Source organism: Dreissena polymorpha, unplaced genomic scaffold, assembly GCF_020536995.1.
Source record: "Dreissena polymorpha isolate Duluth1 unplaced genomic scaffold, UMN_Dpol_1.0 chrUn078, whole genome shotgun sequence".
Taxonomy (NCBI): Eukaryota; Metazoa; Mollusca; class Bivalvia; order Myida; family Dreissenidae; genus Dreissena; species Dreissena polymorpha.
The window spans coordinates 108,515-128,584 of NW_026273392.1; the positions used below are offsets into that span (position 1 = coordinate 108,515).

Here is a 20,070-nt window from a genome sequence, read left to right on the forward strand (position 1 = left end):
TCTAAGTTTTCGGACACTTAAAATAATTAGTTTTGTTCATGTCCGAAAATTTAGATACGAAAAGTATTTAAAAAGTACGAGTGTCCGAAAATTTAGAGACATGTATGTTATGTTTGTTAGTCAATTGTAATATTAAAATAAAACCAACTAATAAATGTACAATAATTGTATTGTGTTGTACTCTCTACTTTACATAAAACACAACTTCACTTAATTGCAATGTCTTATCTGAAATTGTATATAAAAACGTTATAAAAACAACCATACTTCTTCCTGTATACGATATCATTTCAAATGCTGTTGGGTGAAACCATTATTTATTACCAAAATACATGGTTATCTACCCAATAACGCAATTGTAATTGTCCATTGCCCTCAGGGCATTCTATACCAGTTTTATGACCTTAATCCGGTAGTAAATATACATGATCGAAGGGTCCAAGAAAGCAGGGCAGAAATCTAGTAAAATAGCGCTGTAAAATAAACTGTCCGAAAATTCGAGACTTAAATTATGGACGAAAAGCGTATGTACGAAAATATTGAGTCAGGAACAATAATTATTTTTGCAAAAAATGGGGGTGTCCGAAAACTTAGAGTGTCCGAAAACTTAGAGTAATTACGGTAACACTATTTTAAAATATATTTTATATATACAAAATATAATGTCTTAAAATATGTCTCAGAAAAAAGATCCTCTTACTGTCTCCGTAAACACTCGTATCTTTTTGGCCTAGACCGTCAAATGTGGAACTTATTCTCGCATGAATATGTAAACAATAAAAACTATGCCGTAGCCAATGCTTAGCAATTTTGCTTCAATCATATGTTTTTACACTTTTTATGACACTGTAAAGTTATATAGTGATGTTTTGTATTTACAAGGCGGGTTATTGAGATCTGCGAAGGACTACTTTTATTGCGCATATATTAAGTGGTAAATCGGAGTTTTGGGATTTGTTTTTTGGCGGCCAGCCAATTCGGATAGGCTCAGAAATTAATATCATTACTATGGCCTTGGGGCTACGCCCCAGACCAAAAAATGAACATTAAAAGTTAAAACGAATGAATCAAATATATTTCATAATGCCAGTTCAAATAATTTAAGATAAGTGATTGGACATTATTTCGTTACATCGAGACTCTAAAATACATTCCAGTATATACATAATGTTTGACGATGTATTGTATGGTGTAGTCTACATCAACCCTTTGGGTGATACGTTTATTTTTAAAACGACGTAGTCATCTAGCAACCTAAACAAAGAACAGAAACTTGTAAAACACAATTGGTTTATTCAGACACTCGAATACACACGAATAAACAAATAATATAATATTTTCAAAGAAAGTTACCTTTTAGAAATACATGAGTATCTTACGAATATATTATCAAATACGATTTATCATTTCATGAAGCAAGATACTTATAATGTAAACGATGTTATGAAGAAATAGTTATACTCCAACAAATAATATTCTAAACTGTCATAAATGAATGGATTTTTGTACAACAAAAGAGTCAGTACTTACTGAATTAAAGCGCCAAGGGAGAGTACTATGGTAATACAACTTGGTACGCGGCGCTGCACAGTGGAGTGCTTGATATGTTCGACAATTGTGTTGCAAATGTTTTACACTACGTTTGGACTGTATATAATATGTAACCATCAGATTAACTCTGCTCTATCGAAGACTTGTTTAAATTCGAATACGTCAGGCTTTCCAAGAATTGTTTAACATTACCAAAGCCCAGACTTATTTTTTGAATATGTAAACACATATGGTGTTCACATACGGAAATGTACAGTTGAATATAGACGTCACTGTCATGAAAACCTGTTAATTAATATTTAGTATCTCTCTTTGAGTTTGTGAACAAATAACAATAACATATTTGGTCTTTGTGTGCTGTAAACATTCCTCCTGCAAAAACAACAGCATGTTTGTTATATTAAATAAAATCGTAATACGCTCTTGGCATGTAATTATATTTATTTTGCTATCATTGTTTGCATAATATATTGTTTGATATATTTCTATTATGAAAGAAGGGCATTATGAAACAGCTTTCAAGCATTGTCGTAGTCTTAGGATGTTTTAATGTGTGAACATTGAGTTACGAGCACAACCTAGAACCACTGATAGGTTTAGATGTTATAGGAAGCGTTGTGATGTTTGGTGCAAAATGCATACTGTTGATTAAAAACACTGACAAAATAGCCTCAGAAAAAAACAGACAACTAGACGTACGACAAAGATATACGCTAACCGTAGTTGAAAATAATAAGTTGCATTATACATGCGATCAAACGAACACGCCTGCACGATGTAACGACAGGAAATATATATTTTAATATAACATACAGTTACACTACTTTAAAGAGGGACGGTGTTTCAAGTTTTTGACTACGCACGAAATCCGTCAGTCACACTTTCCACTAAAATCTGAATTGCACACAGAAAGTCAGACATTAAACATATGCAGATTTAAAGACACATATTTTACAAACAGACGCACTGACTGACGCCAGGCAAACATCATGTTTGAGTTCTGTTGGATAATACTTTATTTAATATAATATAGAAAACAAATATCTGACAGTATAACAACAGATATGCGCAGTAGAACAGTAACACACAGAAGCGTTCGTGTCGTTGGTGTATAGAATGGTTGAAGTAACATGCCTCCGAAGAAACTATTGTTTTTATCTAATTATTTTAACTTATTTTTGCCTTAATCAAGTCCAACTCCAAGTCCAAATGATCTTTATGTATTCAAAGCTTTAAAGATGTCAACCTTGAATTCCTGAAATTATGTTGTAATGTCATATGTTGTTCTCCCATTAATTTTGAAGTTACATATTGTCATTTCTCCACAACTCTGATATCTCTTTTAATCGTGGATTACATGTACATATAAGGTTTCTATATGCTTTGACAGTAAGATACGACGGAGTTTGGATGTTTTTTTATATGCCCAGCTCTGCCAAATATTATCATTCATAATATACATTTTCTTATTTTCATGCTTCGCAAATATTTGTTACCAACCGTCTTTTATCATATTTGTATTCAAATAAATACGCAAAAACTCATCTTGTTGTTCGTAAAAACACATCAGTTTAAGATAGACGCTCGTTATCTTTGGGTCAACAGTTATCTTTATTTTGGAACAGAAACTGTTAGAAGAACAAGTTCAATATATATACAGCGTACGAATCCAAAACATATTTTGAAAAACGTGTTATATATGCGTAATTGGCAACTTCAATGGGAATAAAGCAATTGCTCTGACCAGTCAGTCGATTTCGCAAATCGAGTTTTTGGTCATTATGGTTAGAATTCGATACAACACATTCCAAAAGAAGTGAGATTTAAAATTAGTTCAGATTAATAGATGGATGAATATAAAAAAGGCGTCTAAATTGTTGAAAAGTTATTGTTATAAGTATTATATAAAAAATGTAATTAGGGTAAGCTTAACCTTTATAAGTTGGATTACTCCTTTTAAAGCTAGCATTTGCATTTGATCTAATTTGCAATATCATGTTAAATCGAAATTTAAGTATTATGAGTGTGCACAGCGTTTTGTTATTATTGTTATTATCGATTTTATGATACTATAAACAACTCAAATCTTATCATTTAACAGTGTTCCAATTTATATGCAACTTGACAGTTCGGTACGATGTCAAACCTAGACCCGATTGCGTATCCGGTTCTGGTAAGATTGTTATGGTTGAGTTGTTGTCGTGTGTTTTTTAACACTGTTGATGTTACATGTTTTTCATTGACCTTTCCAACGCGAAACTTGGTACTTATTCACTGTTGCGTATTTTTTGTGTATACATGTATTGTGTTCTAAAATCGTGTAGTACTGTGTGTACATTGGTTTCATGCTAGAAATAAAGTAATACGGGAGATAATCAGGGTTCTCCTCCGCTTGTGTAGCTAAAATTGCAATTTATTTCTTTTTAAATATAGTTTTTTTTGTAAATACTATACATGCTCTGGACTTCCAGGATGCTCCTTTGCAATGTTTCATGATTCTTAAGTTAAGCACATCATTGGAACTATATTGGTATGAATGTCGTTTAAAAGTTAACACAGATGGATATGGGCAAGTGTTTTAACAAGCTTAAATCAAAGAGGAAATATACAAATAGGTTGGACGATTTAGACCAACAATATTAATTTACAGACAATAAAGCAAAACTGTAGTTTTAATAACAAATAACGTCATTAAAAGAAAATGAAATATGAACTCGCTACTGGTGTTTTACTGCTACAAATATCTTGTATGTGTGAATGCATCAGTTAAAAGTTTAACTCTTAAATAAACAGTCTATAAAATCAGTTGCGCTATGAATAAAGGTTCAGTACTTTTAGAGCTTGTTCTTAAACTATGTTTTCAACTGTGTTATGCTTATAAATTGTACAAATTATGTCTGTCAACGATGTTTCTTCAGTAATTTACCATCACAAATTACTTACTAAATCGACGCTATAGCGCGTGAATTCGTCTCAATATTTGTCCGTTAAGTCATTGCTATATAATACAATGTGTCTATTGTGATAATATACGATATCTAATTTGCTGTATTGAGTATTACTCTGCAGTTCAATTCAACCCGCATCGCATTCAATATTCAAAGGGCAAGTTATGTATCTGTGTTGTCTCCACCCATTTCGATATTTTAGTTGTAACTTCAAATTTGTATTGCGATATTTCCACAGAAGTTGAAAAACCACCCATCCTAACTATATTCATAAGGAAAAAACAATCAATGTGCGATTTGTTAGAGGCGCATATCTTGTTGCCAAATGTTCACAGAGTTTTAAAACAAACGTGTATCTCACAAAGAAAGTACACTTAAACAAAACGTCCCAATCGACGCTAACAAGTATAATTAATAAGCATGTAATCATATTTGTATTATGTGCATAAATTCATGCTTCGGTATAATATGTAGTACATTTTCCGTTGATGATGACGGGCTCAAGATTATAAACGACGGGTAAAAAATCGATTTATTCAATTCAAATGCTTTCGACACAATTAGTTTGCTCCGATGGTGCATTGAAGTGGAGGCTGATAAGATTGACTTATCTACCGATTTACCGACGACCAGCAGATAGCATGAAACATGGCAAATTATTCCGCAGTCACTGCTGAACCTTCGTTTATTAAGGCCCACGTTGTTGACATGATCTTAATGTCCTATGCAATAATACATTTGGAAATAACTTATTATATATTGTATTATTGTTAATGTATCATCCCCGAGTTCCACACCCAACACTCTCCACAAAAGAATTACATTTGATCTTTTGAGCTGGAAGCTTGCGGATTGTTGGCGTTTCGTTTTCACTTGAATGCTGCTACATATAAAACGTTGAGAAGATTTATATAGCATTGATGGACTGTTGTATTAAGCGGCACCATTGTTTGTACCGGTGACACGAACATCAACAGTTCCAGTGCCTCTGTGATCGAAATAAGTCTCTGTATGTAAATTAATTAATCGCGCAAAACAAAGTCAAGACCGTGAAGTGTGCATTACATTTGTTTTAATTTTTACTGAATGATACATTAAACATTCGGTAAAACCATTCAATATAACAAACTGACCAGATGGAAAGTACGGACAAGCTTTCTATACATTGGGCTCCGTACCTGTAAGAAAAGAACTCAGAACTGATGTCATATTTTATAGCTCTCAATTGCATTATTGTCGTGATTTTATACTGTAGTTGTATTATAAAGACTATTTGGCGAAAACAGCATATAATGAGTACGTTTATATCAATTTTGCGGGAAAATTACCGCGCACTGTACGAATTATCAAAACAGGTTATTCGGTAATATCCGAAAGACGTGGGTAACCAATTACCAAGGGGCTAATATAACTTAATTGAATTCTCGCCAGGTGAATTTCATGCATGTATCTTATTGAACTCCCGTCTGTTAGTTCAATGTAAAAATGCATTAAATAATAAAATCTAGATAAATCTAATTACTAATGAATAGATTTTAGTTCATATTAACGCTTTTAAGAAAACGTCACAGGAAGTTCAACGGAAGTAAGTAGAAACTGAGATAAATACCAACAACAAGAGAATGAACGAAAGTTAAACGTGAATAAAATTTGAAAGGAAACAAAACGAAGTTAAGATTATAAAATACAAACACTAAAATGCGGAAATGAAAAAAGCCAGAAAGGCAGTCAGAGCGACCATCCAATTAGGAAAATGATGAAGAAAGGACACTTAAGACGAGAAATTAAGAAATGTCGTTTTACATCAACGTTTATGTTTTCACGAACACGAATGTACGCTTAATGCTTCTGTTGGTTTCCGTTATATAAATTGTTTCAGTAACTATAAAATGACAGGTACTTGTGTTAAATACATTTTGTGTAACCTGTACTGTATCATACATGTATAATACCATTTAATGTTAGAAATTGGGATACCTATATATATAAATCTTTGCTTCGCAAAATTCTCATTGCACAGGTATATGTGTATCTCTTTTAAGATCATATAAACAATGTATCATGATTTTCAGTAATTTTCTTTAAATACGTGTTAAATGTTTTCCTAACAAATATATTCAGTATTCGGTATTAAATGTTATAGCTTATTATGACGTCACCGGTTATTTGTATTTGCACGATAACATGTTTAATATGCTTGAATTGTACTGTGGTGTGTAGCTTATATTTTATAATTACTATTGAGTACATAAATCATTTATTTCAATTATAGCCCATCCGTCTATTTGACTGTTTGAAAATTTTAACAAATTGGTGAAACCACCAGCAAACGTATATAATTAGAATGATAGATTATATACACCTGTTGACACATAAAAGTTCTTTTTTAATCGCGCACCTGATTACCTTAGGTATGATCGACGACAATAGGGAATAGTTGCTGACGACATAAAGAATACATGTTCTTATGCCATCAGGCTGGCTTTCACGCCTTACACTCTATTTTTCGCAGAGCTGAAAATGTTGCTTTATTTTTAATACAATATTTGTTAAAGTGGAAAGTACGTGTGTATGCTCTGCGGTGAAACCGGGTACCAATAGTCAGTCGAAATCGAGATATTTTAAATGAAGTTCATGAAACTGACAACTAAAGGTATTCGTACGCGAAATAGTTATCGTCAATATTTCAGTTGATCGCAATCCATCGCATTTGTAAAATACAACACTTCGATTCGTGACTAATTTGTTAAGAATTCCACGGCTTGTATGACTGTTTTTATATCAGTTTTATTTCGTGTATTATTTTAGTGTTTGCGTTTCCAAGTTTCAACCAAACCGTTCATGTGGACTGCAGTTTAAATTCTCTGCGTGTCATCAACCCTTTATATGCCTTTACGTTTTCATTTAAATTTTGGACACAGGAACAAACAGGCGTAACAAAACAAAAATCAGTGTAAAAGCAATGGCATTATGAGAATGTGCAAGAGCTAAAATAAACAATAAGATATTTTCATATATTCGATATAAATGTGAAAATATACGTAGAATATTATACGATACAGTATAGAAAATACAAAAAAATGTATCGAAATAAAAGTTCTTCGTATAAATAGCATTACACGTCTTCAAAAAGCGTGTTTAAATAATTTGTTAAAAGGATCTCCCCTGCACTGCAATTTTACTTTACCACGCAACAACCTAGTTGTGCTCACATATATGCAATTTTCGATGCAGTAAAGACAAAAATATAATAAAAACACAAAAAACTAATACAGCTTGATAAAATCCTTGCATATCTTTACTGAAAACTATGTTTTAATAATACGTGAGTCAGTTTAATGTTTGTTAGTTCTTGATCCCTGTTTATACCAGGCTGGAATGGGTGCTTTGTTGTACTTCACCTCGCATGCCCAGCAATGGTGCTTCCTGATCCGCGGGGCCTCGAGTTTTTCCAGCGTTTCAACTTTCGGTTCTGGTTCCGTTGGTTCTACTACATGTAGCACTACTTTATTTTCAGGAATCGTTTTCTCCATTTGAACCATATTCGTCTTCTGATAGCAGCAAAGCGTTTTGTTGGAGATAGCATCAAAGAGAATGTATAACAAAATAGCGGTAATGATGCCAGCTATAGCCGACAGGAACCCATATCCGGCGTGTTTGCTGCGTGAGTATTGGTAACATCTATCCTGTCGTCGTTCAGCTACCACACAGTCACAGGCGGAGTAATGCATGTAGCTGGAGGTCTGGAACCAGGAAGATGATACAAAATGGTTATAACTAAGCCGCTTTCTGAAAAAACTGGGCTTAATGCATGTGCGTAAAGTGTCGTCCCAGAGTAGCCTGTGCAATCCACATAGGCTAATCCGGGACAACATTGTCCGCTTTTATGACATTTTTTGCGTTTAAATGAAGTATCTTCTTAGCAAAAATCCAATTTAGGCGGAATGTGTCGTCCCTAATTATACTGTGCGGACTGCACAGGCTAATCTTGGAAGACACTTTGCACACATGCATTATGCCCAGTTTTCTCAGAACACGACAAACATGATTATAATTCTTTCGTGATGAGCAAATGGATAAACATTGTAATTAAAGTGTGTATATATTATTCCCGAATACACACATCTAACACACTATTCAAATAAAAAATAGTATTCACATACGTCATTTACTGGTACAGCCTGTGTAGTATAATATATAGATTTGTAAATATATGTCATAATTGCAATACTTTTAGCTTGCACATAAAAAGTGTGCTTATATTTGTATTCAATTTGATTAATATCTATCCGTATACTAATTCATTCTAGGTGTAATATTAACTACCTATATAGTATTGACATTCGTTTTATGTATAGTATGCATATCTAAATTATGATACCTCACTCCTTTCTCTGATTGTAAAACATGTTTACCCATTCCGTAGTCATTACAAAAGTAACAATTATGTAATAAGATACTGTATTGAATTTAAAAAATATATAACAGCATAATTATATGTTTGGTTATAAAATCAAGGTCATGGTCATGTTTCAGGTTACAGTCAATATTGTACCTTTATTTCCTTCATCTGACAATGGTATGTGTGAATGTGTTCAAGACAACATTATGTGTGAAAGCCTTGTAAAGTAATATCATTTACGAATAACCGGGACAAAGCTGTGCAGCGTTTTCTGATAATATGCATTAAAATGAAGATAAAGTCACAACATTTAATGTACAGACCATCTGAGTAATGTTTCCCAATAGGAACGTGTCATTTTCGTATCGATACTCGCAATTCCTTCCAAGCCAGCTATCCCCACATTGGCATGCGTAGCCGAAAGACACGTGGTAGGAACAAGTGCCCCCGTTTTGACACGGCCTGGACTCGCAAGCGTCTAATCCTAAACAAAATGGGTCGTAAGTCATACATAACGACAAACAACATTGTACAGTCATATTTCCATAAGCTGTTTTAAATTTAAATACCTTGGCGTTTAAATATGCATACATGAAACGATGGTGATGCATATGCACATAAACACGTTGTTGTATATATCGTTAAGCAAATTTTTATTAAAATCGGTTAATACAATTGTATAAACGATCACTAAAGAAATAGTTCTATGCTTATATATGCATATTTTAACAGTGTGTATTAATTTTAAATCATACAGTTCGCAGCACACTTATCTACAAGGAATGTTTTATTAGTTAAATTATTTTTCAATGATAACTTCAATGAAATCCATAACGACCAAGAATACGCTGATACAAATTGATTCTACGTGTCGTAAGAAGAAATCTGCTTACAAATTGTTTCTACGTGTCATAAGAAGAAATCTGCTTACAAATTGTTTCTACGTGTCGTAAGAAGAAATCTGCTTACAAATTGTTTCTACGTGTCGTAAGAAGAAATCTGCTTACAAATTGTTTCTACGTGTCGTAAGAAGAAATCTGCTTACAAATTGTTTCTACATGTCGTAAGAAGAAATCTGCTTACAAATTGTTTCTACGTGTCGTAAGAAGAAATCTGCTTACAAATTGTTTCTACGTGTCGTAAGAAGAAATCTGCTTACAAATTGTTTCTACATGTCGTAAGAAGAAATCTGCTTACAAATTGTTTCTACGTGTCGTTAGAAGAAATCTGCTTACACATTGTTTCTACATGTCGTAAGAAGAAATCTGCTTACAAATTGTTTCTACGTGTCGTAAGAAGAAATCTGCTTACACATTGTTTCTACGTGTCGTAAGAAGAAATCTGCTTACACATTGTTTCTACGTGTCGTAAGAAGAAATCTGCTTACAAATTGTTTCTACGTGTCGTAAGAAGAAATCTGCTTACAAATTTTAGCGTACATGTCTTCAGTACAGTGATGTCATTTTGACTTTACAAAATATTAAATTGTAAACAATTCTTATTTTGTTGATATTCTAGTTCCACTTTTTATGAATTTTTATTTATGGGTTGATTATATACGTTTTATATGTTTTAAAAAAAGAGTAAGCTCGTAAATACTTGTTTTTGATATAAATTCATGTTCGTGTTTATATTAAAACAAGTAATTGTAAAAATAAATAAAATGTTCATTTATCAATGATAAGCATCTTTTTATAGGTAAGTATTTGCGATTTGATCGCTCTATAAAAAATTAGACGTGAACATATGAAATGTGTAGGTCTTTGAATATGGTGTTATATCCACTTGTATGTATCCTATGCCACAATTCTTATTTACCTGTTTGGCACACTTCGCCAGTAAATCCCGGTTTGCAAGTGCATTTCGCCCAGCCGATTTGATCGGTGCATGTTCCGCCATTTTTGCATGGGCGCAGTAAGCATTCGTCTATATCTAGAAATACACAAAATTACCTTAAATTGTACAGTAGTATACAATTTACGTGTTATGTTTTAGTTCTAGTTTGAACATAGTTTAAGACAACTATAATTTTAATCTACTACTAGTATAAAGATTACGCTGGTAATACTAGTATAAAGATTACGCTGGTTCTACATTTTAATACTGAATTGTTGATGCCTGATTAACTTACTTGAATTCATGTAAAACTGCCCAAACGGAGCATTGTGTTGGTCTTGATGTGAATGGAGCACCAACAAAAAATTTATCCGAATTTCTCATGAGCTAATTTTGCTTAAGCGAACTATAATTATAGACAATCATAAACCAAGCGAACTTAAGAAGTTTGTATTACCCGATATATTTTATTTATATCCATTATACCTGTCTGACAATTAACTCCGCTGTATCCCACGTGACAACCGCAGAAGTATTCGTTTATCAAATCAAAACACGTGGCGTTGTTCTGACACGGAGCGCTGGCACATTCGTCGATATCTTAAACCACACAGAAAGGCAAATATAATTGAGAACTGTTCAATCGGTTAATAGAATTATATAACAGATGACTAAAGTAATTGAACTATTCTTATATATGCATATTCTTAACAGCGTGCATGAATATAATCTCCCACAGTTCACAGCGCATTAATCAACAAAAAATGTTTAAAAAGTAAATTATCGTTCAATGGTCAACTAATAAAAATTCGTAACGAACAAGTTTACGCCGATACAATTTTTTTCTGCGTGACGTATGAAGATATCTGCTTACACATTTAAGTGTACATGTCTTTAGAACAGTGATGTCATTTTGACTATACACAATATAAAATTGTAAATAATTCTTATTTTTTATTTATATTCTCGTACCACATCTTATGAGTTTTATTTAAATGTTGATTCATCGACGTTTTATTTTTTCTTAAAACAGGAGTTAGATCGTAAATGCTAACTTTTAATAATACATTCGTGTTCGTTAAAATATAAAAATAAGTAATTGTTAAAATTAATTAAATGTTCATTTGTCAATGATAAGCATCGCTATTATGGGTAAGTATTTGCGATTTGATCGATCTATTCAAACTTAGACGTGAACATACGAAAGGTGTATGCCTCTGAAAATGGTGTGATATCCACTTGAATGTTTCTTATGCCACAATTCTTATTTACCTGTTTGGCACACTTCGCCAGTAAATCCCGGTTTGCAAGTGCATTTCGCCCAGCCGATTTGATCGTTACACGTTCCGCCATTTTTGCATGGGCGCAGTAAGCATTCGTCTATGTCTAGAAATCCACAAAATTACCTTAAATTTTGCAGTGGTGTACAATTTACGTGTTATGTGTTACAAGTCTACTTTAAACATATTTTAAGAAAGCTGTCATTTTAATTTAATATACAGATTTCTCTGGTTCTATATTTTAATACTGATTGTGTTATGCCTGATGAACTAATTTGAATTCATGTAAAACTGCCCAAACGGATTATTGTGTTGGTCTTGATTTTAATGGAGCACCAACAAAAAGTTCATCCGAATTTCGCATGAGCTGATTGTGCTTAAGCGAACTATAATTATAGAGAATCATAAACCAAGCGAACATAAGAAGTTTGTATTACCCGATATATTTTATTTATATCCATTATACCTGTCTGACAATTAACTCCGTTGTATCCCACGTGACAACCACAGAAGTATTCGTTTATCAAATCAAAACACGTGGCGTTGTTCTGACACGGAGCGCCGGCACATTCGTCGATATCTACACCACATAGTAAGGCAAATATAATGGAGAACTGTTCAATCGGTTAATACAATTATAAAACATATGACTAAAGAAATTGAGCTATGCTTATATATGCATATTCTTAACAGCGTGCATGAATATTAACTCCTTCAGTTCATAGCGCATTAATCAACAAGGAATGTTTAAAATTTTAAATTATCGTTCAATGGTCACCTAATAAAATTCATAATGACCAAGTTTACGCCGATACAAATATGTTCTACGTAACGTATGAAGAAATCTGCCGACACATTTTAGTGTACATGTCCTTAGTAAAGTGATGTCGTTTTGATTTTAAACAATATAAAATTGTAAACAATTCTTATTTTGTTGATATTCGTACCACTTATTATGAGTTTTTATTAAAATGTTGATTCATCGACGTCTTATCTGTTCTTCAAACAAGAGTAAGATCGTAAATGCTTGCTTTTAATTAAACATTCATGTTCGTTTAAATATTAAAACAAGTAATTGTTAAAATAAATAAAATGTTTATTTGTCAATGATAAGCATCGTTATTATGGGTAAGTATTGCGATTTTATCAATCTATAAAAACTTATGAAATATGTATGGCTCTGAAAATGGTGTGATATTCACTTGAATTTTTCTTATGCCACAATTCTTATTTACCTGTTTGGCACACTTCGTCAGTAAATCCCGGTTTACAAGTGCATTTCGCCCAACCGATTTGATCGTTGCACGTTACGCCATTTTTGCATGGGCGCAATAAGCATTCGTCTATATCTAGAAATACACAAAATTACCTTAAATTTTACAGTGGTATACAATTAACGTGTTGTGTGTTACAAGTCTTTTTTAAAAATAGTTTTATTAAACCGTCAGTTTGGTTAAATATACATATTACTCTGGTATTATTATTTTTAATACCCAATTGTTGATGCCAGATGAACTAACTTTATGTCATTTGAAATTGCCCAAACGGATTATTGTGTTTGTCTTGTTTTTAATTAAGCACTAACAAAAAGTTCGTCCACATTGATCATGAGATGAATTTTTTAAGCGAACTATAGTTGTAGAGAAGCCTAAACCAAGCGAACTTAAACATTTGTATTACCCGGTATATTTAATTTATATCCATTATACCTGTCTGACAATTAACTCCGCTGTATACCACGTGACAACCACAGAAGTATTCGTTTACCAAATCAAAACACGTGGCGTTGTTCTGACACGGAGCGCTGGCACATTCGTCGATATCTACATCACATAGTAAGGCAAATATAATTGAGAACTGTTATAAACATCGGAGATTTTTAGTTATGATCAATACATTGGTCCGTGAAGAGTTCAATTCAATAACAATGCAAGACAAAGACGCCTGTGTATTCTAAAGCTATACCTCCTTGGATCATACCTGTTTCACAACGACTTCCTGTATACCCAGGTGCACATTCGCATGTGAATATATTTGTAAATCCATGTCTTATGCAAGTGCTATTATGTTGGCAGAGCGTATTGATACACGGGTCAACGACTAAAACACAACAACACTTTCGTTTTTATTTATATTTGATGCACAATACGATCTTAAACAAAATTATACGATAAATCTATTTTTCACCGCTATGAAAATATATATCAAAACTTATCCTAACCATAAACGAAAATTAACTACCGTTGATTTGATAGTCACTTTCATTGACAAAATTGATACATGTAGTCTAGAGCAGTTTAAAGGAAGTCCTTATAACACTTAATGAACAATACAACAAACATTTTTTATCTAAGATTTCGCAACCATGATGCTATTTTTCCACGATAGTTATGTAAAACATTGTTGCTATCATTCGATAATTATTTTGTCATTTTAAGAACATTATACAGGCACGAAAGCAACACATACACTCTGTTTAATTAATATATGTAGTGATAAAAGGTGAATGACGATATTTAGCAATTAATATTACGATGAGATGTATGAATTATAATGTTTATAAATGCAATTCTGCAATTAAATACTAATATTTTTAATTTATCGAATCACATTTAATAGAAGTTTAATGCATCACGTACCTGCAATTGTGACAGTGACGCAATGCTAATGGCTCAACCTAAAGACAATTTAAGCTTTTTTTTATTAAACCCACACACATTGCCTCTGACTTTGAAATGAATACATGTTAATCAATACATATAGATGCAGTTTGAGAGTGTGCAAAATTGTCATTAAATCTATAGCCTAGTTAGCAAGTAATTTCTTATTTTTCAAACGGTATCGCTTTAAAACCGAATGTAGGATTTATAGACGTATTCATTTCGACAAACGCGATTATGTTTAAATTTCAAAGCGCAAAAAGACGGATTTCTACCTTGTCACCACCAGATATATTATAATTGGCATAGATAAAATTAAATATATCGCCTAGTTAGCAAAAAATTTATTATTTTTCAAACGGTACCGCTTTTAAAACCAAAGTAGGATTTCTAGACGTATACGTCCATTTCGACAAACGTGATTATTTTTAAGTTTTAAAGCGCAATAAAGACGGATTTATACCTTGTCACCACCAGATATATTCTAATTGGCATAGATATAATATGTTTCTTATTTATACTTAAATTTATTGTGCCAAATAAGGTGTGTGGCTTTAATCAATATTATCAACTTTAATATATTTATTTTATGTTCACGTTATTTTATATTTATAAGTTAAAGGCTTTCAAATTGGCTAGTTTTTTGTTTTATTTCTAATCTTAATCATATTAAGTTACATGATGAAATCGTTTTAAAATGCATATAATACATGACACACATTTTATCTCAGCAAGCAAATATTGATATATTGATTCAAACAGTTTGACCCAAACACGTAAGTGGAGTTATTGGCATGAGAAGTTGTTTACATAAGTATTATTTTACTAGATTTAACATACATAATAGCGAATTTAATGCTTACAAGTATTCATCCGTTGCTTCAACGCATATCTTTTTCTCTCCTGTTTCGGCCCCAGTCGGGATCCAAGAAAGGTCAACAGCAAACACCCCTGGGCGGAACTTATCGTCATTTCCCAGAGTGGACTGCTTCACATTAGGGGGCGGGTCTAGCAGCGTGAAGGAGGTGATTCTTGAAAAAGGTTGTAATTTGATACCTGGTGGAATTGTATATATTGTAGCCTGACCAATTAATGTACAAAATATGCACGTCGACCAGGTAATTTAATAAATACACCATACCTGTCGTTTCATACTAAATTAATCTATTATGACAAATATTGTTCTGGTCAAACACGTTAGATAACGAAAGGATTTTTGTTATTAAAGAATCACACAATATAGCATTAATTGTTGCTTTTATATGTCGGTAAAATATTCTCCACACAACAACACCATTTGTTTGTTAAAATATTTGCAATTTTACGATAAACGGTTCATTTTGTTCAACCTTGCCGCACGAGACGTAGCGTAAAAACTGATGAAAACCACATCTCCAATCTGGTACACAAGTAGGTCTTTCTCTGAAGGAGTTGGCTCAACAAATTCGGGTCTGTCGTCTCAATTTCTTGACGGCATATCGGGTGTTACTAGAATAAACTTTATTATCTATCGATATTAATAAAGTCGTGGAATAATAATAAATGTTCTTAATTATAAAGTACCACGAATAAGTACTGTATCATATGTATATTTAATACTAAACGTATGCTTATAAACTTAAAGTCTTTATACAATTGAAGATTTAACACGCTGTTGTTTTGAAGGTACGGCCGTATTTACACAAATATAGTTTGCATAAAGATTTGCCACATATATAGAATTTTGATGCAAACTCACAAAATTAGCGCAAATGCATTACAATGTTTACATCTAAACTTCAGCGCACCTGCAGAGGTACAGATGATATAACTGTTCCAGCAGCATAGGGGCTTCCCCCAATTGTAATGGATGTCTTTGGTCTGTCCTCTATGGTTATTGCCACTGCGTAACTGTCGTTTATCTTTAAGTTGGCGCTTATCGTAAGAGTGCATGTCTCCTTAAATTATTAGTAGTTAGGAGAAAAAAAACATGGTTATACAAATTGTCTTAGATCTTAATTAACAATCATGTATTGATTTTTACATTACAGAAATAAGACCTTTCTTTCGTGTTAGCATATAAACAAAACGCGATATATTAATAACGTTAAACTGCAACTTAATATTTTATAGATTCCTCAATGTCTAAATACCCATATAAAGTAACAAAAAGTCACGTTGTTTTAGCGTGTGTTTCTATGTTTTTCTTGATAACCAATAGTAAACAATATCTAAACTAAAATTTTAATATCAATCTTATATTGTTATTTAGTTTAATTTGCAAATTATACACACAAGTGTATTTAAAAGAATATACAATTATATTCAATATGAAGTATTTATTAAATTGAACCTCATTAAGTGTTGCAACTTGTGCATATCCGTTGTGATGGCATATGGACGAGCATTCGTTTCCAACAGACCATCTACACGTGACGTTGTCGTTATCCTCGTCAATAGTTGGTAGAACAATATCACCAGTGCAACCGTATTTGATGCTGTATTACACAGTGGTATAATAAAGTATAATGCTAGTGTTTCGACTTGTGTGAGGGAAAACATAACTCGAATCAAATAATAAAACGCTCATTAATAATTTTATTAATTTGTAAAACACGTTTGTTAATAAAATGCGTTAAAAATAAAGACTTAAAATACATCTGCAAGTAAACAGCCTGAATGAGGTAGTTTTCCCCCATAAGTATTTGCTAAAATTAGCCCAGGTACCTTTTATCAAGCAAATTATTAACGTATATGCCATGTAAAAAACAATGACTCACAAATAAACAGGTTTAGATGGTATTATTGGACTATGGTTAGGAGCACCAGTGTCCGAACGGTCTCTTAGATCAACTATAGTCTTAAGTGTCCAGGACCCGCCACCAACTTCGGCTATCCAAGCACCGCTGGAATACCTTTATCAATACAGAGATTCACATTATGCATATACGAACATTGGTATGAATATAAAGTCATCTCGTTTACACTGAAATTATAATAATAAAGTTGTTTCGTTTTATTTAATGAAATAACTGCTGATTTAATAAGTAATGACACTCACTCAACTTCAAACGGTCCAGCTCCAGGAAATGTGTATTTGAAGACGCCCTCTGTTCGTTCCCATTTTTGCGCTAAATTAAAACCGGTGCACTGAAAACTTGTCTGGTTGACATTGACAAACACCGGTACCCAAACAACCTTTCACACATTTCCATGAAGCTTCCGATCCATTCCGACCCGAGCCGACCGTCGCTATCGAACAGTACATTCCAGCCACCCATCCTAGCTTTGAACTGAATTCCACCTGTCACATATTACAGAATCGAATAGCTAGTGTGCTTACACGTTATCGTATCAGCTCTTATTTTCCTGTCATACCGGATTAACTTAATACAAAATATTGCCATGATTGAGGAAGTTGTATTGTAGACTCCAAAACAAAAGTGAAGAAATAGTTAGTGTTTATTGTTTTGCCTTGCAACTTGCAACACACTGTATATTAATGAATTAATGAAATTGCTACCGTGGAGTAAGGTCGATAATAATTATTGCATGTATGCGCGTCGGCTAACGTTAAGAAACGCAAACCGTCCTAAATCTTACATTTATATTGTTTGGAAAAATTAAAAGCATAAAACTAGTAAATCAAAAATGTATAATAAACAAAACACTTAAGTTTAAATAACATTTTAGTGATCTGATCAGAAAAACGTACATACTTCGAAACCATGTCCTGTTGATTTCCAAGTTATTGTTCCACCTCGAAAATGGCTTCCAGAACAACTCGCCAACATTGCAAAAATAACAAAACCTAAATAGAAATCAGACAATGATATCACATGTATGATTGATGGATTGTTTGAAACTTTTTTCGTAATACAATGAATACACTTTTCTTTTTTCAATAAGCCGGCTTACTAATGATGTTACGAGATATTTAGCATAGCAGTTTAGAACACGATATGGTTTAAGCAACTGTTAATTCAATGTTTGTTGGATATAATTTGTCACACTCTATGTACTCCTATACAACGCAACTGCGTTAAATGTTTATAAATCCAAGCCATAATATATATTTGCAAAATACCTTACCATGAACTAACCGGTTCATTTTCTTTATCGACAAATGGAATTTGTTTAACACTATGTAAAAAGCATTTTACATTCACATTAAAAAACAAATACCGTTTTATACTGTTAACCGCTTCCTTATTCTAAACCAATGAGTCTTGTTTTCAAGTCCAACCAATACAAACGAATCTCAAGATAGCATGTACATTGCAAATTATAAATGTACGATAAGTAAATAATTAACTTCTTGAGACGTAATAATGTAATGTGGTTTACTCATTGGGCTAAAGGTTTTCATGTAAATGTCTGACAGTGACATTTTTATGTTAATCAGTCAGTACCTCCGCGAATAATAATACTTCCAAAGAAGTAAAATGAAATATAAACACAAACTTGTGTTTATATTAAACATGATTATAGGGAAATGATTAATTAATTTGAAGGAGGTCATATCTCAGGTCACTGTCAGAACAAATACTATTATTTAACAATAAATTAAGTTAATTATAGGTTTAGTTATGAAGCAATTACACTGTTGATATGTCGAAGTGGTAGATGTAATTACGTTATGATCAAACCTTCTTTGATAGCGGTTTGTAATTGTAAATAAGTATGTATTGCTTGTAATGCTCTCAAAACTAGGTTAAGTCTGTGTGGAAGTATTGGTGAGTAAAACTATAACTGTTCTAAATCCATATTTTTCTCTACGCATATCCCGCGAATGGGTTAACAAAGTTTTATCAATGAGATAAACTGGAAGTACAAATTAATAGACCAAACTAATGACTAGGAAGAACGTCGGTAAAATATTTATAGTTACTCACCCGGTAGCAGATGTACACCTTATTGGTGTCATTCGGTATCGTCTGCTAAAATTTATTTCACGTCACTTAAAGGGGCCTTTTCACAGATTTTGGCATATTTTGAAGTTTGTCATTGCATGCTTTATATTGATAAATGTAAACATTGGATCTTACAAGCTCCAGTAAAAAATAAAGAATAAAATTAAAACAAGGAAAAAAGTAGCCGGTACCAGGGCTCGAACCAGTGACCCCCAGAGTCCTGGAGTTAGTCTGAAGTAAAAACACATTGGCCCTCTCGGCTATTCCGCCGAGTATACACAGAATAACTATTTTATACCTTATATAAGCAATCTTCGTAGTTTCGTAAATTTAAACGACAACAACAGAACTCTCCAAATTATTCAATCGTTTCGCATTGCAACGCTTTATAACTTTTAGGTTTTCAAATCGTCAAAAGATACATATATTGGCTATATTGGACTATGGTAAATGTTCAGTAATACTGTTTCCTCACAAATATCATAACTAAAACGAAAATTT

At 32.7% G+C, this 20,070-nt stretch overlaps 1 protein-coding gene and 1 long non-coding RNA gene across 2 annotated transcripts; both read right to left on the minus strand.

Moving 5' to 3' along the window:
- Positions 1–7,499: 7,499 nt before the first annotated feature.
- On the minus strand, positions 7,500–16,609 carry LOC127864002 (fibropellin-1-like). Its single transcript, XM_052403675.1, has 9 exons — positions 16,465–16,609; positions 13,727–13,840; positions 13,253–13,366; positions 12,484–12,597; positions 12,010–12,123; positions 11,224–11,337; positions 10,720–10,833; positions 9,225–9,385; positions 7,500–8,242 (listed from the first exon to the last, which is right to left on the minus strand). The coding sequence occupies exons 1-9, from the start codon at positions 16,607–16,609 to the stop codon at positions 7,835–7,837; spliced, it is 1,398 nt and encodes a 465-aa protein (XP_052259635.1). The 3' UTR covers positions 7,500–7,834.
- A 1,240-nt stretch (positions 16,610–17,849) lies between these two features.
- Positions 17,850–18,843, minus strand: LOC127864005 (uncharacterized). Its single transcript, XR_008041327.1, has 3 exons — positions 18,749–18,843; positions 18,376–18,467; positions 17,850–17,960 (listed from the first exon to the last, which is right to left on the minus strand). It is a non-coding gene; the product is annotated as an uncharacterized LOC127864005 (long non-coding RNA).
- Between the last annotated feature and the right edge of the window lie 1,227 nt (positions 18,844–20,070).